The sequence below is a fragment of the Cheilinus undulatus genome, linkage group 4 (assembly GCF_018320785.1).
Source record: "Cheilinus undulatus linkage group 4, ASM1832078v1, whole genome shotgun sequence".
NCBI classification, from domain to species: Eukaryota; Metazoa; Chordata; class Actinopteri; order Labriformes; family Labridae; genus Cheilinus; species Cheilinus undulatus.
The window spans coordinates 30,139,608-30,161,763 of NC_054868.1; the positions used below are offsets into that span (position 1 = coordinate 30,139,608).

A 22,156-nucleotide genomic window follows, 5' to 3' on the forward strand; every position below is an offset into this window, starting at 1 on the left:
CTAAATACCAATTTACTTAATTTTTCAGCAGAAAAAAAAGTTTGAGAGTTGAGTGAGGTGTTTAAAGAGTGTTGTATTTCACTGACTGCCAATGATGAATCGCTGAGTTACCTGAAAGACAAATATCAGCCTTAATAAGCAGATCAGGGGAGAGAAAGAAGGAATATCTGGTGCTTTTGGGCCAAGTATCAAACATCTACTTTAGTTAGTTAACTTTAAAACTTGTGTGAGAGACATAATTGCTATCTGTTACCAAAGTCTCTCTGAAAAGTTTAGGTGGGTAGATTGGATTGGAAGAACAAATTAAGTATGCTAAAAGCTTAATAAAAACCCTTTATTATTGTGTTTGTCAAAGTCTGGTTGCCAGACAAATCTTACAAAAGTTGTCATTCAGTCCTACCACACAATTATACATTTCTGTGCAATTCTGAGTTTACACTGACAATCATGTCACCTATACTTGAGTAAAGCAAGAGACATCCTGATACGAGTAACGGTTGAACAACATAAATATCTGACTTGAAAGAGAGGCGAAGTAATTCAATTATATACACAACAGCTTAGGTCACAAAAAATACAATACATACATTAACCAGACAAAAGCGACTGTTTGCCTCTACATTCCTCCCAAATCTGTTAAAAGTTCAGTTGTTACAGAGAGATATTTACAGATACTGTTAGTGTTCAACATACAATAAATGAGTTCCTAACACAAAAAGAGAAATAAAAGCCTTTAACTTTTAACTGCAAAAGATTTCATTCCTTAACTTTTCAGCTAGAGCTTGAAGTGATGACGTTTGTGCACTGAGGTTCACAGAAGGGGCCAAAACGGCCATAAATGTCTTTGGCTCTTACAGCAAAATAATAGGTGGAGCCGGACTGGAATTGGGTCAGCGTACAGGCCATGGGCAGAGGAAGAGCATTCACCTCCCCAATCTTCTTCCAGTGCTGCTGCGCTGTGTTGCTGCTCGAGTTGTCCTGATGGAAGGCATAGAGGTGATAGCTGTCCACAGTGGCACAGGTCTGATCAGTTTCTGCCACACACCAAGACAGTACTATACCACCAGTCTGACTTGGCACCAGCTTCAGCTGAGGCTGCTGAGGAGATGAGGTCCGCTCAGCTTCTGGGGGTAAGCGTGGAGGCGCAGGTGCAGCTGGGAGTGGGGGCAGCGTCAGGCTGGAGTTCCGAGAAGGTGCACTTGTGGAAGTGCGGGACTTTACAGGAGAGTCCTTTAAAAAGGAATGATTGTGTGATGATTAGAGGGACTATTTGTTATAAAGCCTTAAAAAAAATCACATAGAAAGTGGCTTCATACATTTTGCAGTCATATTTCAAATACACAGGGACAAATTCATTCTAAATTTTCAAACTGCTGTAGAAGCTTGAAAAGTCAAACATCCATCTGAAGCGCCGCTGAAATAATGGTAGCTTTGAAAGCAGTCTGTCAGCAAATACAGTTAGGTCAGTAAGTACTTTGAAAGCAACAATTTTTATCATTGTGCTTCTATTTACCGCCACAGTGCATGTGAAATAAAACAATCAAGGTATGACCGAAGTGTAGACATTCAACTTTAAAGTCCCTGTAAAGTGATAAAAAATGTCTTGATGTCTTGACAAGCCACTGTGTTATGAACCACCAGGGCACATTTCAGTCATGAAAAACATCTCTAAGTTTATAAGATTAAGCTTCAAAATCATGAAAAATGCAGCAGTAAAATCTGCTCTAGGATAGTCTGGGCATGTCGGTTGAATGAGCCAAACCTGGCCCACTTAGAAGAAATTAGATCCTCTCAAATTAAAAATAAAATGCTTCTTATCAGAGTGCAGCTGCCCGTGCCAGAACAGGGGATTACATTTACTATTTTCTGGTACAAATCTCTTTATGATGTTTTGAATGACCGGAAGTCTACCGGGGCAGAAAATTTACCTCACACTGAACAAAATCACAGCTGACTGTAGCTGGCTGACTGTTAACTTTCAATAAAGGCAGTGACATCAGCTAACAGACTGTGTTGAGATTAACTGCTCTGTGATTTTATATAATTGTAATGTTAGGGGGATGGGGTATTTCCCCATCAAGACCGGTGAGGTCACAGGCTCCTATATTTGTCAAATTAAACTAAGTCAAGAAAAAGGTGAGCAACTTCCTGTGGTCTAGATCAAAAATTATTCTTATTATTTTTTTAAATTTCAGATATTAATCTGTGGTGGTACACTGGGCAAAATAATGTCTTAATAATTATGGACCTAACTATACTTCAAATTCAACTTCAATTCTGAAAATTGGACTTATAGAACAGAAATACAGTTTTGCAAAATATTTAGAATGCACTTCTATCTTCTTACCAGTGGGGGGCGGTGGTGGACTGTCAACTGCGGAGTATTGGAAGAGTTCTGAGTTGTCTGTGGGGAGGACCTTGCTCCTGCAGCTGAGAGCATGAAAAATTAAATCATTAAAATTTAGATGTACATACCAATTTAAATAAACATATCCAGATTAACTAGCTCTAACTAAATATAACTTTTTTTAAATTTGAAATTTCTAGCAGATTATCATTTTAACAATTCAAAAGTCTGTTGACATGGTAGTCATTCACACGTCAAAAATTTAATTCATGCATGTTTTCTGTGTCCAAAGTAAAAGTAACTGCAGGTGTTAAAGTTAAGCTATAAATCTTAAAGAATGTAATGCATTTTGTTTGTTGTTCCTGACTAGGTCCATTTACACCAGTGTAACACAATATCCTCTGTTGGCATATTTTTACTGAATTTCAGAATTCAAACAACAACTACTAAGATCCATGGAGTTTATTTTTCTTTTTTTCAAAATGAATATAAATTAAAAGTATAAGTTTGCGCATTTTATCATTCATGTCTGGAATAAAATGTGATGGACTTACTGTTAGGAATGCTGATGACTGGGGCAGGACGCTGGGAGGGCGAAGGAGCAGCTGGAGTGGCATTCTTCACTCCTGTCACTGCAAAACAAACAGTTCACCAACATTAGACTAGATGCTTTCAAATTTAACAACAACAAAGAAAGAATTGCACTGTAGCCTTACCTTGTACATCATCGTCATCCTCAGTGAGGTCGATTACAGAGCCTTTTGGTCGTGCTGCTGGAGCAGCTGCTTTAGATGGAGTGGATCCTGAAGCTTGGTTGTCTGAGAAAAAAAAAAAAAATTGGTATAAATGTTGAGAAAAAAAGCTGGCATTGCCTTTACCGCCACTCTGATCAAAACATATACGATGGACAAATGAAAATGTTCAACTTTATCGACACATTTTACATAACCACAGGGAAAAACTGTTAAAAAGTGGCCTTCCAGATTTGTGCCACAAGCTCCTTGCAAAGCATTCTGGGATCACTCACAGTGGGAAGTTAGTGCCACTTTTCACTATCACTGTGTAGAAATCATCCACAAAAACGTTTGTTTTTCTGTGTCCCTGTAATTGACTACCAACTGGTCCAGGGTGTAGCCTGCCACTCACCCAATGTCAGCTGGGATTGGCTTCAGCACCACCCACCACCCTTAATAGAATAAGCTATCTGGATATTAGATTACATAAAGGAAGGGGTTGAATGTGTTCCCTTTTGATAGCTTTTGCTTATTCATTTTTAAAATGATGTTCTCCTTTAAATTGTGTCCTAATGTCCCTGATTTTAAACATCCAATGACTTTTCTATTGATAATCATCTGTAGGAAAATAATATGATGGTGATTTGTCCGATTTTATACTTACAACTCAATAATCAATAATATGGCAATATTATTTTTAAAACAGCATTAGAGACTCCTCCTATGGGCATACAGTAAACGGACATCAAGTGAATATGGGGAATTCTGACACTGATAGAAAGCCCAAAGCAGACCAAAACATTTTTATACTTCTTAACACAACAACCATGTAGATCCAAGTGCACCTTACCTGTCTTGGATGTCAGAGATGTCCCTTGAGGTGGTCCTGGAGCAGTCGACCCAGTTGCTGCAGGTCCAGAGGTTGCAGGGGAAGAGGCTGAAGACATAGCTCCTGCTACAGAGACAGACTGAGCAGGTGTCCTGGCTGTTGTCACAGATACCCCTGCATTGGGTGTAGTTATCCCCCCAGCACCTCCCTGGTAGACAGCACGGGCAAGAGAAATCTGGGGGGAAGACATCTGGCCAGTAGAGGCCTGGAGCGCTGGGGCGGTTGCAGCTGCTGGGGCAGAGGCTGGTGCTGTGGTGACAGCTGAAGCAGGCTTGAGTATAAAAGTGGCGGTAGAAGCAGTGGTTTTGGCCTTGGTGAGTGAGCTAGCTGCAGACAAAGAGGAAACAGGAATGTTGACCAGTGTTCCTGCCTGGCCATTAGCCATGGATAAAGGCAGCTGGATGAGGAGCGGCTGGCCTGTGGTCATCATGCTGCTCCCCGGGGCTGTCTTCAGCAGCAAGGTGCCTGTAGGACTCTGAGTGGTTATGCCAGCAGCTAAGGTGGAGGCAGCATTAGATGTGGAGGTGATCAGCTGGAGGATGGGTGCCTGTGTTACCATAGCAGTGGAGGTGGTTGTTTGGGCTGAAGCTGCAGCAGGGACTGGTTGAGTTGGAGGGACTGGATATGCAAAGGAAACAGAAAAGATTAACTGTTTCAGAAGCAGTTTTTAAGATTTTAATGTACAGGCTTCTCCTTTAATTGACTACTCTGTATTCAATTAGCCAGAAGAACATTAATACTGATTATACCCAACCAGTGTTTACAAACACAATGAATGCAAGAAGAAAAGACAAGGTAGCAACTTCTGCAGCATAAACATGCAGAGGATTTTATTCGTATGCTTTAGCATGCAAGCAAGAAAGTTGAAAAGAAAAGGCTGATGGTTCATCAGTTGTTCATTATAGTAAGTAAATCCCAGCTGTCCAAAACATCAATGTTAAAGTCTGTCTAATATTTACCCATTTCCTTGGCCTGCCTATGTCAATGAACTCTTTGCCACTCAGTTCCACTGAAAATGTATATTTCAAAATCAGGTCACAAATAACCACTTTAAACCAATGTTACAATACTTTTGGATTCTTCATTAGTTTCTATTTTTATTTCGTTTTCACTTTCTGTGTTCAATTTCAGTTTAGTTTTGATTAGTTTTTACTGCTGGTTTGTTAGTTTAGTTTATATTTTGCAAAAATGATTCATTTAGTTTTAATTAGTTTTAGTGTTAGTTTATTGATTTTATTTAACACGATTTTATCCCAGACAGATTTTATTGAAACTCCAACTGTCTGTAGAAGGGTTTTTAATTCTATGCCTGCATCTTTGCCTTTAACCCAGATTTTAACCCAAACTTCAACACAGAAGAGCTTATCTCTCTTTTAAATCAGACTTGTAAATCTGTTCTGGACTCTGTTGCCCCTTTTAAAGACAAAAAGTCAAATAAGGCACCCCAGTCTTGGTTAACAGAGTCCCTAAACAAATTAAAGAGAGACTGTTTTTAAAGACATTTGCAAAGAAGCGATGAACTACCAAAAGGCAGTTAAAGATGCAAGGGCAGCTTTTTATTCTAATTTAATTTTAGCTCATCATTCTAACCCTAGAGTTTTATTTAAGGTTTTAGAGTCCATTACCACCCCCTCCCCTTCCCATTTTACAGAGGCTTCTGATGATTTATGTGAGAAGTTTTTTTTAGTTTATTTTAACAACAAAGTCAAGAACATCAGGGATAATATTAGGCCCCCAGCCTGTATTTTAAACACAAGTAGGGATGTTTTGAATAATTTTAGTAGCTTTGAGCTGGTGTCTTTGTCCTTTTTATTTGAGATTTTATCCAAGATGAAAGCAGCTACATGTAGTCTTGATGTGATCCCCACCAAATTTCTAAAAGCGGTTTATAGCATTGTTGGACACAGTATTTTATCAATATTAACAGTTCTTTAAAAGAAGGTGTAATTCCCTCTGTTTTTAAACATGCTGTGGTCCAACCTCTTTTAAAGAAACCGAACCTTGACCCCTCTGATTTTAATAATTTTAGACCAATTTCAGAACTTCCTTTTTTTATCCAAAGTTTTAGAGAAGGTGGTTTATGCACAGCGCTTATCTTTTATGTCTCACAATAACCTCTTTGAGAAATTCCAGTCTGGTTTTAGAGCAGGTCACAGCACTGAAACGGCCCTCCTCAAGGTGACCAATGATTTATTTTTAGCCCCTGATAGAGGGGAGGGAGTCATTTTAATTATGTTAGATCTCAGTGCAGCAATTGACACCATTGACCACAATATTTTAATAGATCATCTTATAAACTGGTTGGGCATCAGGGACACTGCACATCGCTGGTTTTATTGCTATCTTTTAGAGAGAACCTTTGCGGTCACCATAGGTAACCACTCCTCCTCTACCTCTACCCTTACCTATGGTGTACCGCAAGGTTTGGTTTTAGGTCTGATTTTATTTTCCATTCATATGCTGCCCTTCAGCCAAACCATTAAGAATCATAAGGTCTTCTTTCACTGCTACGCAGATGCCACACAGATATACCTACCCCTGAGACCTAAGGACCCTAGACGCCTAGCTGCTGTAAAAGACTGCCTGTTTGGTTATTAACTGTTGGATGGAACTTAACTTTCTACAACTAAACAACTGCAAATCTGAAGTAATTCTCTTCAACTTACAAAATTCCTCAAACATAATCAATAACAGCCTTGGTTCATTTTCATCAAATATCAAATCAACAGGCAGAAATCTATGAGTTCAATTTGATCCTAACCTCACCTTTGCAGCACATATCAATAAAATCACACAGTCATGCTTTTTTCAATTATGCAGTATCTCCAAATTAAAGCCAATCCTGTCCAAGTCAGACATGGAAACAGTCATCCACGTCATCATTTTCTCCTGTCTAGATTACTGCAACTCACTTCTTTCCAGAATTACCCAGAAATCTTTTTCTCGCTTACAACTTGTCCAGAATGCAGCAGCTAGGCTTCTAACTGGTTTTAACAGATGACATCACATCACCCCAATTTCAGCGTCTTTACACTGGCTTCCTGTTAGTTTTAGAATTGATTTTAAGATTTTATTCATTACTTTTAAAGCATTTAAGGGTCTGGCTCCAATATATGTAACAGAACTTTTAACCCCCTATGAGCCAGCCCGCACCCTGAGATTCTTGGGCAGGGGCCTCCAAGTTGTTCCAAAGTCGAGACTTGTAACTAAAGGTGACAGGGACTTTTCCATCAGGGCCCCTCGACTTTGGAACGACCTGCCTAAGGAGATAAGGCTAGCGGAAACAGTCACTGCTTTTAAATCACTTTATAAAACTTATTTTTATAGACTTGCTTTTTTGTGTTGTCGTCTTCTTACTCATTCTTATTCCGTTAATCATTGTTCTACCTTTTTAAATCTCCACTTTTATTATTACATTACTGCTACTTTTGCTATTTTACTGTTATTATAATATTATTAGTTCTTTACTTCTTCTGATTCTTACTTTTACTCCTTATTCATGTTTTAATATCCCTTAATCCTCTTATTGTTTTGATTTTCTTTATCCATGATCTCAAGTTTTTATTTAGGCAGTTCTTACTAGTTTTTGCTTTAACCCTCTTGATGCTTTAACATTTTAGCATCTTCTTTCCTCATACTTATTCTTTTACATTTATTTTTCCTTTACAATTTTACTTCTCTTGATTTTTTTTAGTTCTTATTGCTTCTCTTTTATTTGCCTTTTTTTGACAAATAGCCTTCTTTTTCCCTTGTACACATTACTTAGACAAGGGTAAACAGTGATGACGAGGACCTTTCCCAGTTCCATTTTCAGTATGCTGGTGAAAATATTTAAAATAGGGAATGTATATCTGATTGAAATAAAATGACTAAATGATGATGGTTATAGGGATTCATGTCCCTTGCATGGCACGAAGGAAATATTTGCTAATATAATCAATCCTGTTTAGGCTTGGATGCTCTTGTAAAAGCGATTCTTAACCATACCAAGGCTTTCCAGGTCGAATAAATGTCAGATACAAATATAATAAAATCCATGGTCAGTTTTTGTGTCATAAAAACTTATTATACGTATAAGGGCAACAAGCTCCCCCACCCTGATAGAACCATGCCATCACAGAAAAATGCTTAATCGAAAGGTGCAGGACCTGGCACCAAATGGACAGCTTTTAAAAAAAAAATACAACTTCAATTATTCTTCTGGCGTAATTGTATTGTTTGGAAAGACAAAAACCAACATTCAGTGATAAAGACATCATGCTACTCACCAGCTGTGCTGGACGAAGAAACAGTTACAGTCTGCTTTACCTCCGTGGACGTGCGGACTTGCCTGTTTGGAAAGATTGCTTATACTTAGAGCTGTACATGTCTGCAACATGAAGACAACTGAATGGGGTAATGTACTCCTCAGTTTATTCCAAGTCCTACAGTAATCTAGGAACAAGTTGAAATGACATTTCCTCTGAAATGAGGTACATTTCTGAGTTTCCAACAAAGCTTTCAGTTGGTTTGTTAGTAAATACTGGAATTAATTTAGGGCCAACAGCAAAACTTTTTTATGTACAGTGGCCCATCATTTATGTCCATTTCAATATGAAAAAAACTTGATGAAAACTGATGAGATTTAATCAATTTAAATAAACAAAAATGTTTGTTTCAATGATGAATAAACACAGTTGTCCCAGTATGCTTCTGTTTCATTAACGACTGTCAAAATAACGATGCAGTTCGTGAATCATATTCTCGAAAAAAATCTGGTCTTCTCTTCACTCGCAGTAATTCATTGATAACGTCTCGAATCTCTCTCCAGGCATCACAAGACAGGAAAGGGAATCGATGATCAATGTACATCCTCAGTGTCCTTCTTAAGTTTGTGGGCAATGCATCCTTTCCCAGTACTCCGACATAATTGACCTTTGAGACCCAGTCACAGTAGACGTCATATGGCACTAAGTAGCGGAATATGTAAGAAGCATAGCGATCAGACCGAGGAAACCCTGAGTTCCTCTTGCAGTTTTGGTAGAGCACATTCTCCAAGTCAGATGAGATTGTGCGGAGTTTAATGTCTTCTCTGCATTTCCCCTCATTGAACTCTGCCAGTTTATTTGCCATGGCAATGTCACGTGACATGAACTCATCCTCCGCCATCTCCTCTGCGTGTTTCTCCTCCTTGATAGACAGTACAGGGATCTCACCAACAGAGGGCGTCACTCCCTCTCTGGGCACCTTAGGCTGCATCTCTACTGTCTGCGGTCGCAGCTCACTGTTGGGAGGAGAGGTGCAGTTGTAACTACACTCTGCACTGCCCAAGGAAAAGCTCAGGCTTCACATTGTAGAACGTCACAAGACTCAGGACCTGGACCCACGCAGGGCTACTTTGCAGACACAAAATATGGACTGGCATGTGTGTTTGTTAAATCCAAACCAGTCAATAGAAACCTTAAGTGTGAAGTTAACAGAATAAAACAGCTGATCCTGATAAAGGGACACGGGACACAGAATCTTGGTTTCCAAAAATGTATTGATTTGGAGCATATAGGGATATTTAATTCTGGCCATTGATTTAAAATCAGTCTCTGTGATTACAGAAAGCAACCTGGGACAACGTCATCGCAGTGGAGGGCTCAGTGTGTTGTGCTGGTTCAGTCCAGTATTGTCACGTTCTTACAAATGCCTAAAAATATTCACAAAAACAGCAAAGTGCAAACTGCTAACATGTTTTGATACACTTTATTCTGCAAATTTTGAAATCCACCATATTTTGTCAGAGGATAAAATAATCTAGTAAACATGTGCGCTTGAAGGGAGGTGGCAAAAATCCTTACTGAAGAGTTCTGGGTACAGAATTACTAACTTTAAAGGCTGCACACTTACCGTTGAGTTTGAGGGTTAGTTGAAACTGTGGTTGTCTTGGCAGCATTAGCAGCAGCAGCAAGTGCCTGGGAAATAAGGCGCCATGATATCAGACCTTTTTGACAAAAACATATCAAGTTTTTGTAACATAATGAAACTATTTCTTACCTCACTTTTTCTCTTGTTCTCAGACGCCTGATTTGCCTCTCCAAATTTCTTTGCTAGTCGTGCTATCTTGGCCTAAACAAAAAAATTTAAAAATGATGTTTTTAGATTTGTGCCCAGCTGACAGTGGCATACAACAGGGGATGTTTTCTCAGTATCAAAAGCTTCACTTGTGTGGCATGTGTGGCAGTACTTACCTGGAGTGTGTTAATAGCAGTTTGGTGTTTAGTGGCACAGTCGATTTTGTCTACTCTAGTCTTCAGCTCTTGGAAATGTTTGTCAAAAATAGTTAGTTCCAGGACCCTCAGCCGTTCATCCACCAACTTCTGCACAATCTGAGGAATAATATTAGGTAAGAAGCAAAACAAGCACGTTTATGCGATAACATGTATCCAAGCAGAGTTCAGCTGAATTAGGCTTTGTGACAAAATATCAATGCAGCAAGACAGTAGAGGACAAACCTTCTCTAGTTTATGGTTACTTCCAGCATTTGCAGTGATTTTAAGTTCTAATTGGGCTTCCAACTCCTCACGCTCCACCTTAGGCCTCTTCCCGTCTCTTTTTACAGCTTGTTCCTCTTTTTCATAACCCTCTGAAAAAGTGCGCTTCAGTCCAGAGGTGGAGCTCCTCTCCTCTTGAGCTGTTTGGCATACAAAAAAACGAAGGCCGACTATTAAGGCTTTAGCGTTGATCATTTGAACATAATAGTCTTTCTGACTCATTTTAGTTTTAGTTCAGTTTTAGTCAAATGAACAAAATGATAAAAGGTTTTCTATCTTTTATACAGCTTTGTGTAAAAATAACAGTTTGTGTGAAAAGTAAGTGTCTTACTAGATTTTTGCCTTTTGTGCCTTTCCCGAGTTTGGCAATGGCACAGACAAAAACCTTCAGCAAAGTTGCATGCATTATATGGTTGATCACAATTCATTCATGTATAATCTGAAGCTTTTGTTAAATATGTACATGTTAAATGTGGCCTGCTAAAAGAAACTGTATTCTATTAAATAAACAAAGATAAAAGGATCATTGTTTCCCAGTCAAGCTTGCCATGCAAGACCACAATTGTTTATTTGAAGTAATAATAGAGAAGAAGTCTTAAAATTATATCATTTCTCTAAGAATTAGCAAGGTTTCTGACTTTACCAAAAATCACATTATTTTGACATTTATAATTTATTTTGTTTTCAATGTGGTGTACTTTTCATTAAATGGTGCATGGACTGTTAATATCCTTTTTTTTTTATTATTTGATTTGTATATCAGTACTTTCAGAGTATGACATTTTCGCATGGGATTCAGTCTCAATGTCCACATGGTATATAACTTTGCCTTTGAGAGCTATTATACATTTTAAAATTATTTACGACTCTGTTGGAGCTTCATAAAATCTGAAAAAAACCCTCTAATGTCATTCTCCAAGTATTCAAGCACAAAGTCAGAACTCCCAACTACATGCTGGAAAACTAGCGGAGTGGATCTTGCATAAGATATTTAATTTTGTTAAATCGCCATCACCAATTGCCACACTTCAAGAGTGCACCAAACAATGAATGAGACTCTGCTTTAAGCTTATTCCTCCAGATTTCAGTGGAGCTCTTCTGATAAAGCAATCATTTAAGACTAACAGTGTTGTACCTGTATTGGAGGGTGGGGTGGACGATGGTCGAGACGGCTTTGTAGTTTGTCTAACTTCTGTGTTTTCCGTTTTGGGCTCCACCTTCACAAAATCCACCTCCATCTTTTCTTCATTTGCCAAGCCTTTCTTCTTGTTGTCTTTCTCATCTTTTTCTTCTTTTATCTTCTCTTTGTGGATGTCCTTCTTTTCTTGTTTTACTTCCACAGAGGAAGATGAAGCTGGATTAGATGAAGAAGGACAAGTAGGAGAGGAATCAGAAGCGGTAGATTTTGGAGAGGAAGGCTTTTCATCTTTTACATTGGCCTTGGATGTCTCTGTGCCCTGGGCCTTTGCAGTGCCACTGTCTGTATCCATTGGTTCTGTACAGTCAGATACTGAAGGTGGCTCAGTTGAGCTTGAATCCAAACCTTTATCAGAACCCTTAACCAAATCCACTGCTGGGTCATCTGTTGCAGTCTGATCATCCTGGGGAAGAGCACAACAAAACATTGATTATCAAGATGTGAATATCTCAATATTTCAAAATCAACCTGTATAGTGTGATCAAACCAGGTTTCAAGTGAGGTGATTTTACAATCAATACAGGTATGTGACAGACTATTTTCAAACATCACTCATCTTTACCTCCTTATTCTTCTTTTCTGAGATCACCTCGCTGTCTTTTTTCTGATTTTCCTTGGATTCTGCTGATGCTGCTGGTATCGATTCTTTTGATGAGGAGGACGAAGAGCCTTTCTTCTCCTCCCCCTTGTCCTCCTCCTGCTCCATCTTTTTCAGTTCAAAGTTCAAAGAGTGGAATGGCGATGTGGGAGTAGCAGGATCATCATCTTTTGCTTGTGGACTTTGTGAAGAGGCAGGGGAAGGGGAGAGATTTAGGGACAGGAAAGGAGCAGGAGAGCTCAGAGAGGCTGGAGAAGCAGGGGATGCAGCGCGGGGCGAGTTTGAGTCTGACACATTGTTTTGCTCCTTGTCTCCCTCTTTTGGTCCATCGTCTTTGTGTGTTCCGTTCATTAGAGGCGGTGAGGATGATGTTTCAGATAAACCTGGGGCAGCTGTTAACAAAGTATTATGAAGAGTCTCGAGTTGCTGACGATCACTTATCTTCATGGTCTTCCTTGCACGGAAAATCTTCTTCTTTTCCTCCGCAACAACAACTTCCATAGCTGCCTGTGGGGTGATAACAGAGGAAGAAGATGCATCAGGAAGGCAGAAACACTTTTTCAAATATCTCTGTAAACTTGTTTACTGCTAAAGGGTTAATAGCACAGTCTCATCCGCTTATGATCCTGTCCTTGACTTAACGCTCTATAAAGTTAAAATATGGCTGCAAAGTTTCAAAATTGCCACTAGAGGTCACTGTAGAGCCCTGTGTCTTTCTTTGTTCTTTTCTGGAAGGCTCTATATTTTTTTTGCTCCTGCAAAATCTGCAAACCGACCCTGCCAGTTTCAAAAAGCCTGATTTTTTTCCATAAATACTATTAAGGATAAAAAAAAATCAAGCAGAATCTTCCTCCCTGAACCCATTGAGTTGCATTTGTCCTTTAGTAAAGGCAGTGATGATTCTACCCAGTAAGCTAGAAAGTCATGTTTCATGTCAGTCAGACAAGCATTAACTGCCTTTACAAACTCCCTTTCCTTTGATTTTCTGATTGAGCATGAATTTCATGTTTACCTAAGCCTCGATCCAGAGAACAGGAATGACACTGAAGTTAACAACAGCAGCAACCCAACCACATCCCATCCCCCCACATTCCTATTGGTTCAACACTCAGCAAATCAGAGCGACTGAATTGAGGCTGGCTTGGCAGCAGTAAAGAGGTTATGCAAAACATGAAGGATTTTCCGTACATAGCATTGATAATTTCAAACATGGTAGTGTTGAGGCTAGTTCTCCCATTTTCTACTCATATGTGTGTGTCATTGACTATCTACTTTTAATGGAAGTCCTGAGAAATGTAGGATTACAGCTATGTGCTGCAGCAGACTGTGCTTGGCTGCAGTGAAATTCTCATTTTACAGTCAGGAGTATATAGGACACTGTATAACATTAATTAATAAACAGTTTAAAGACTAAATTAACCAGCAATAACTTACTCACCTTCAGGCAAAAAGGTCCCTGGTCATGGATTTACCAGAGAATTCTTCGACAACCTGTTAAAAAAAAAAGGGTGTTTCATTTTAGTACTTTTTTTTCCAACTTACAAAGGCAGGGCAAACTGTGTGTGAAATCAGCAGACCATGCAAGTCAAAGTGCAACCATAATTTTAGATAATCTGATTTAAGCAGACTCTCCATCCCTTGAGCTATAACCAAGCCCTCAGCTCCTGAAGGAGATACTTATTTTGTGGGTAACCATTTATTCATTTAAGCTGGATGAGCAAATATATAATATAAATATATATATATCAATTATATATATCAATTATAATATTTTTTGACTAAACCGTATATTTAAAATCCTATGAACTGACAAATCACAAATACACCAAACAACTGGCCACCCATATGGACACAAACAGCAAGTATAAATTAGGCAGACATAACCTTGAAGCACTTGTCAATTTAAGTTTGTTTCTTTTGGATTTAACAAGAGTCAAATGTACGCAAAAAAAAAAACTAGCTAAGATATTTCTCCTACTTTCATTTCACGAGGCTGCAAATATAGTATATGTTTTTAAGTCAGATTTTTGTTTCTGCATATTTTATGAAATTTAGAGTGAGATCATGGCTGCAGACAACACAACTAGTCAAATGTACTTGCCAACCAAAAGCATTAGTCACAAATTTCCACATCATAAAAGTGCAAGACTTTCACTTTTATCCTTTGCCTCAGGTGATTCATCAATCAAACTTTACATATCTGCCTTGGTTGTCGACTTGCAAAAACTGCAGTGCAATCAACAGCTGCTCAATATTCATCATTTTTAACCAAAAATAAGACTCTCATTTACAATCGCCATGGTTCCAAACAAACAAAGAAGCAGGAGCTGGGACAACAGCACCAGAAACTGGCCTAAAAATTGCACTGTAGTGTTTGGATAGACAATTGCAGAATGTTGACGATACACTGACGCGCACGTAAGTGGTGTTCATGACAGCAAAGGCCACTTTGGCATAGACTTCACACAAAAGTAGTTTCTGAATAAAAACACAAAGTTTCTGAATAAATTACTTAATTAAAATAATAGAAAAAAAGAAAAAAAAAACATAAAACATAATGAACAAACACAATGAACTGTGTCCGAAAAGGAGGAGCTTCCTACCACGATAGCGTGAAATACCAAAATGTACTGCATGACAACACCATTTGCAAGGCTAGATAATGGATACATTTATGACAAAAGTACAATAATACAAGAACTTTATTTATCCCCGAAAGGAAATTCAATGTAACGTAAGTTACGACTGAATTGTAAGTAATAGGCATGACATGCATACCAAAGTAAAACAAACACAGAGGTGAGTACATTAAGGGTTTAAACAAGGAAATCATTTGCTAGAACAACAGATGGTACATTAACTTCCAGGAAAAAGTCAAATCACCTACTAGTTCACATAGCCTTGTTCACAATTGCACAAAACCCTTAGAGTTTCCTTAATTTTCTGTAGGTGAGTTGCATGTATGAACACAAATTTTAGCCTGAATTTTTGCTGCTAGACCCCTATAGGGCTTTTCCATTAAATCGCACGGCTCAGCTCTACTTGGTTTGACTCTGCACAGCAGCCCAGCGAGGCAGGGGATTTGTTTTCAAAAGCAGAAGTGGTAAATTCCCCCGGCAAATCACACTCTGCGAAACTGCTGATGAAAAAGTAAATCAGCACGGCTTGGTTTGGGTCGGCGTGGCCAAAAGTTGTAGCTAAAAACCCCACTAGTGTTCTTCCCCTCTCCTGCCCCCTCCCCGACAGACAAACTGAAAGAACTTCCTACTGTGAAGGACAAGTATGAACAAACAAGCCAGGAATTTTTGGGGGGTAGGTTACCCTGAAATTGAGCATGCGTGAGAGGGCCAAAGCATATCAGCTCAGCAATGGGCTGCAACAGGAAGCTTGTTTTTGAGCAGAAAACAAGTTGACTTTTCGTTTAGATCTGTTTGGTAACACACCTCTGATGTAACACCAAAAAAATACAGATATATGCAAACATTACAAGCTGTATGAAGAAGTCTACCAGCCAGGTTTAACACAAGCAATGTTTCAAATCTTATCTGGTGAAATTAATCAGATGCTTCAGTTTTTCCTCTGAAACATGGTCAAACTTGAGTGCTTACTGCTGCTGACCTATAAGACTGTAACTGGCAGAGCTATCTGTTTAATCTAGCTATTTGTATTTTGCTTTGCAAGGCTGTTTTATCGGCATTAAAGAAAGCAGCATTCACTAGAACTAATGTGAGTGTGAACTGGGTGTGTATTTTACGCTGTAAAGCTGAGCAGCTCACTGAGAGTGATGGCGCATACGCACAACATTGTCAGCTATTCCTCTCTATTTTTATATCAGCAACAAGGCATTCTGAAATGATAACAAAATCCTTTTCCTCTGCCTTTATTCATGTATGTTAAACCTAGAAAAGGACATCTCTGTCATCTGCATTAGAAAAGCATGATAAAGGAAAGATAAAAACAAATAAAGAGCGGTATGGATTGCGAGCACGATCACTAGTACATTTCACATTCCAATGTTATTGCCACTGCGCAGAGCACACACACCCCTCCCCCATCCTACGGCCTCATTTACTGCGCCTGGATTCTGTGCAGAACTCAAAATGGCCGACAGCTCTGCTGTTTGGCTCCACACTGAGCTCTCAGTAGCTAGCTGAACAGGATTCACTATGGGGTGTATCAGGTTGCAGCACCACCTTGTTCATATATTTTCCATTTATAAGCCTGGGAGAAGTGAAATGCTAAAAAGTAGAGAAACATAAACCTCTTTAAAGTGGACTAAAATGTTACATTAATAGTAGATTAACACTCTCAAAGTAGTTCTTTTTAGTCTTAAAACAATTATTTTCAGCCAATTCTTAGATCTTTTTGCACTAAACTAAAATATGGACCCAAGTCATGTTTTTATGGCTTTAACATATTACTCAAATAACTATAATAGGACATGAACAAGGATGAAAACTTATAAACATTTCTGTTTCAAGCTTGGACTAAGTACAGTAACTCAATATTACCAATAAAGCTAGCTGCAGCTATAGCAGTGAGTCCTCTACTAAAGCTGACTCTAAGAAATGCAGAAAAGAATCGTCTCATGAGTCAGATGAGCAAGGACAGATTGGGTGTGGTGTTGAGCCTACACCTTAGGTAAGTAAAAGGTTTGGAATAAAAAACCTCACAACTGCCCAGAGGTTGTGTGGGATTTTTTGGCTGTCCATCACTTTGACAGACAGGGTTTGTAAAAACTTGTCATACAATGTTTTTTTTTTCTGTCATTTTAATTTTCAACAATAATGAAACAAGACAGCATTTACGCAGAGTGCACTAGCATTACTGTTCTCAATCAGACAAACATGAACTGCTCAATTTAATTCATTCTACTGTTGATAGCCTATTTACAAGATGTAGTAGTTTAAAGACTGTGGCCAGTTCCAAAGTTGTCAAAACACTGCGCTGCACAGTACTTTTAGTTTTGTGCCTGACTCTACCAATGCAACTTCATTCATAAAATGAACAATTGATTGGCTCTTATTTAGTTTATCAGTTTACTAATCCTTGAACAAGTTTAGTAAAAGCATGCTCAATTCATGTGATAGGACAGATTTATACAACTTTTTTAACTATGAAAGACTTTCTGGATGCAAGATTTACCAATAACATGAGCACTTGCTGCAACTGGAAGAGATCCAGCAGCTTGTCGATCACTGCACTAGCCCCTTGTGACTGACCCATAGTGGTCACGGATGTACTTAGGGCTTCCACCATGTTTCAGCTAGTGGATGCGCAGACATACCACAAAAACAGATGGTACTAAAACATCAACACAGCTGCACGGAAACTCCACTTTGCCAAGAAAAGTCCACTTATGTCCCACTCACAACACTATATGATTAGCTAGACATTAAACGTCCAGCAGCCATCTTCATTTCTAGCAGTCACTAATGAGGTAGTCTACTTCTTTTTTAGCGACTTCTCATTTTTACAGTAAATTCATATCAGTTCTTACGTTTGATCAGTCTCATGAACTCCTAATAGTTGCTATCTGTATCTGCCCTTGAAAGGGTTAAAAAAAAAAATTATTATCAGTCGACAATAGAAAATTAATGGTATCGTTAATACTGCAGGATCGCAGTAACAGAAGCACCTCTGCGTCGTCCTGGATATGTGATGGTTTCAAATGGTAGGTCTTCAGGGCATAAAGTGTCATTTTTTAGTGAAGCAGAGCAAAGGGAAGTTGGAATTACAGCTCCCGTCAGCCCTTGGGTACCCATCATTCTTTGCGCGCCACTCAGCTCAATCCAACAGTGCGAAAATAGCGACAAGTGGGGAGAGAGGATCAGTCTTTAAGGAGACTCAAGAAACTGAAGATTTTGAGATTGCTGAGGATCCAGCAACTTTTAAATCCGAAGTGTGGAAGCATTTTGGGTTTTCTCGGTGGCAAGAAATATGAAAGGAGAAAAGGTGACGGACTAACAAAAACAATAATGCCAGGCTGCAGTGACGCACTTGATGGGGAATACGAGTAACATAAGAAGCCACTTGGCCAATTATCATCCCGAAAAGATGCGCTTAGAAGCAAGGAGCAGAATCTGGCCAGGCCAAAAGACTCTAAAAGAAGCGTTCACAATCCCACTTCCCACAGCAGCTCAAGGGCTCAATAGATCACAAGATGTATTGGAAAATATATCGGCAATGACCTACTGCTATTTTCAGTCTCACCATACTGTGAGATTTTTATAAGCTAAGTCCCTTGTTGACAAGTACCAAGAAGTAACACCAGCCCTGCTCTTGCACTACAAGTTTACATAAACTCCATTTTGCGGGCTACAAAATTTACATTAGTACTTGTACAACTAAATTGCCTTTTGGGCTATGAGGCAATGACCAAATACTAAAGATAAATATATATATATAAATCCACATCAAAATGTTTGTCACAACAGACCAGTCAACACACCCCACCCCTCCATGGACAGTACATAAACACCACCACTTGACCCACCATAGGAACTGTGACCGCAATCACACAGATATCTTAATATGAATATGGTTTGTGATATGAAGCACAAAGTAAAGCCAAGTTAACAACTTTTGTTACTGAGCCCAGAGATACAACCAAGGCTAAACTGAAAAAAGGGGGCTGCTGGTTTTACAGCATACAGTGTTGACGATCATCTACAGCAAAAACAACCAACAGCAGACTCTCCATGTCTTATAAAGTATCTTTACTTGAATGGGTCCAGTACAAAAGCACAAATAATTATTAACATCAAGCCAAGCCTCTGACTTCTTCAGCTAGCACAACACCCCGTCAAAGTATGAAAAACTAATCTCAAGGAAAGTGTAACACTGCAATGAACAGAAAATGAGTTACATTTAAAAGAGAAAAATGTAAAACATGCTTAAACAAAACAGATGTCCACCTTTAGCAGGATGTGTGGGATTGAGGCCCTCCATGTATTTGTTGATTGTAGGAGCAGGGAACAGCTTACAGGCACGCAGGAGAACATAAAAGGAAGGAGGAGGGACTTGTAGGACGAGTCTATCTTGCCCCTACCAGGGGGAGGTATTATGAAGGGCATGTGATCTACATGAGCCTTAAAATGGATATTTATTAAACCCTCTCTAAAAACTCCTGACACAGCAGTCTGCCATGATGCATGATAAGGAACAAGCATAGAAAAAGGTAACTGTATCTCTTTGTTTCAGATGATGACCATCAACCGTGGGACATAATTGCAGATTAAAAAAAAATCAATAAAAATTGCAAGATTTGTCAAAAACTATGACTAGAGCGTGATGATTTTCATTATCAGCCCTAGCTAGCAGCGCACAGACAGAGAGGAACTAGACTGCACAGACTGTTGCCTGGCAACACCCTCCCCCACACTCTAGCACAAACTAGTCCACAGTATGGAAAGCTACAGCGAGTACGGACGACACCATTCTGACAAAGGACAGGGGGGACCTCCTCTTTATGACAACCTTAAAGGCAAAGACTGCTTAGGATGAAAAGGGTAAAGGACAGCTGGGACACAGATGCACTGCTTGACCTATAATGATGGTTTGTTTATGTTTAGAGTTCAGTCCTCACTAACTTTAATTTTTAAAGTGTTTAAATTTTGTTTTCAACCATTGTTTAAAATACATTTTGTTGTCAGAATTGTATTCATCATAGTACCAGTATAAGCAAAAAAAACAAGCTCCCTCTGCTCTCAATCTGATTTAAGCTGAACTGCATACATAAAATATGGTCACCAGAGGGACTTTGTGCAATAGAATGAGAATTCTGCCATCGAGCAGAGAACAAGTTGAGCCTCATCCTACAGTCCCTCTAATGGCTCGACCACTGAGGACTGCAGTTGTTCTTGAAGGATGTAAAATGATCTTGTGTTAAACTGCAACATTTAGTGGAGGAAACATATAATTCCTCTAACAAAGTATTTTTGACCTTTGAATGCACAACTATATGGTATATCTAGAAATCAGTTCAACTGGAGCAAACAAAGAGCTCACATCTCTCTCCCTGAGCAATGAAACTCTCTGTTGAAGGGCAAGTTAGAATGGTGGGACAGTGCTCAAATTAAGAAAAGTCCCCTCTAATGTAGAGAAATTAAGAAACTGGGGGCATCTATTCAAAGTAAAACATTTTTCTTTTGACAGCATGGCTTAAACAGCCAGGGGAAAAGTCAGACCTGAGGGGAGGAGCCTGGGTCATACCATTTTCATCTAACTGAAAATAAAGAAAGATTAGCCCCCTCAGGAGTTAATTTGAAAAATATATATTTATTCAGAAAAAAAAATCCAGTGAATATTTTAAAAACAACACAAAGGAAACCACATTTTTATGACAACAGCATGCTCTTGAGTCAAGGCTTAGCTAGCGGCGCACAGCCAGCGCTAAATAGCACACCCACAGCACACTCAGTCTGGAAGCAGCTGTACCTACCCTCCCCCATCTGTCTCTCTCTCTCTCACACTCTCATTCTCACTCCTTACCCCCGCCCCCGCACACACACTCTAATTTCTCACTCTGGAGCAGCCTCTCGAAGGCATACATGGACTGAACCATTACTAGAGGGGGTTAGTGGGGGTGGGGCGTTCAAAACAAAAAAGTTAAAGTAAATGAAAAGTTGACATTAAAAAAAAAAAAAAAACAGATGTTAGATGACAATTATCTGTCTGATTTAAAAGTCAGTGAAGTTTGAATTTTTCTGTTTTCTCAGACAAAAATTACATGCAAATGCAGGTCTTTTTAAGCAAGTTCCTTTAATGTATATTTTAAACTAGTTCTAGTAAGCCAAACTAGCTTTTTTATCAGAAATATAACTTGTGCCGTACTTAATTACCACTACTGAAGTTGAAACACTATCTCATGAAAATTGTATAACTATCATATTGTCAACTCAAACATTCTTCTCTTTTGTAAGCAGTAAATATCGCTTTTTTTAGTTTCACTGTGCCATGCTAGCTTGGACATGCAAGAAAATAGAACACAGCATTAGTGAGCTGTGTCTATCCACCCATCCTCCCCCACAGCAGGGAGAGCTGCTGTTAAACGGACTGAACCACTCCGGCACAGGGGTGTGTTCCTTTCCCCCAAAAGGAACAAAGAAACCCACCTGAACATAATTCAAAGTTTTTAACAGTGGATAATGTTATGTAATTACAGATTTAAAGAAATGTCAGTTTAGACTAGTTCAGATTAAAGACATTAAAAGTGTTTAAGAGGTATTAAACAGGAAAAGTTTATAGTGTTATTTTTTAGAAGAAACCTTCACCTGTCTCTATCAAAAGCTCAGTTGTGAGGGTAAGTAACATCCTAGTGTGCGTTCTTTGACCTGCTCCCTTTTCTGATAGTGCAGAAACACAAAATGGCCACCAGCGCTGCTGTGAGCAGCATGCTGAGCACAGACACGAGCAGATCCTCTGACAAACTCCGCCTCCAAAGGAAAAAAAACTACAGCCTATCTGCAGAAAAATCTCCATACTTGTGCATATTGAAGGAAATGTGAACAAAAAATTCACTTTAACACAAGCTAATGCAAATGTTTTATCTAGATTTAATATTTACACAACTAAATCCTGGTTTGGTGTTACTCTGCTGTTGAGAGCCATCATCTTGTGGTCACTGCTGAGTGCTGTGGCTGAAGTTGACGAAGCCCATCAGATCCTTCCTCTCCTCTTTAGAGATGTGCTGCTATATATATTTTTTTATTAAAGTCTAGGTATCTAGATTGTATTATAATGGTTTTTTCTTCTGTATGCTGCTGTTTGTGCTGCAGGTGAATGTCAGGAAACCTGACACCCAGCCGTGTCTACCTGTCAGTCACAGAGGGTGCTGCTGGTCTTTGTACATAAAATCAAGAAGTTATCTA

The 22,156-nt window shown here is 39.0% G+C and overlaps 1 protein-coding gene across 3 annotated transcripts in view; it reads right to left on the reverse strand.

Moving 5' to 3' along the window:
• Positions 1-320: 320 nt before the first annotated feature.
• The window catches only part of LOC121508176 (activating transcription factor 7 interacting protein), a 39,545-nt gene continuing 17,709 nt past the window's right edge, over positions 321-22,156 (reverse strand). For 2 of the 3 annotated variants that reach the window (XM_041784800.1, XM_041784799.1), the window contains exons 2-14: positions 13,723-13,775; positions 12,249-12,791; positions 11,624-12,089; positions 10,450-10,628; positions 10,186-10,323; positions 9,992-10,063; positions 9,845-9,909; positions 8,239-8,300; positions 3,932-4,588; positions 3,064-3,165; positions 2,902-2,979; positions 2,348-2,430; positions 321-1,230 (exon numbers count right to left, since the gene is read on the reverse strand). In XM_041784800.1, the coding sequence (XP_041640734.1) occupies positions 772-1,230; positions 2,348-2,430; positions 2,902-2,979; positions 3,064-3,165; positions 3,932-4,588; positions 8,239-8,300; positions 9,845-9,909; positions 9,992-10,063; positions 10,186-10,323; positions 10,450-10,628; positions 11,624-12,089; positions 12,249-12,785 (2,898 nt within the window). In that variant the 5' untranslated portion in view covers positions 12,786-12,791; positions 13,723-13,775 and the 3' untranslated portion in view covers positions 321-771. The remainder of the gene's footprint in view (positions 1,231-2,347; positions 2,431-2,901; positions 2,980-3,063; positions 3,166-3,931; positions 4,589-8,238; positions 8,301-9,844; positions 9,910-9,991; positions 10,064-10,185; positions 10,324-10,449; positions 10,629-11,623; positions 12,090-12,248; positions 12,792-13,722; positions 13,776-22,156) is intronic. The other variant, XM_041784801.1, reaches the window with a different exon arrangement.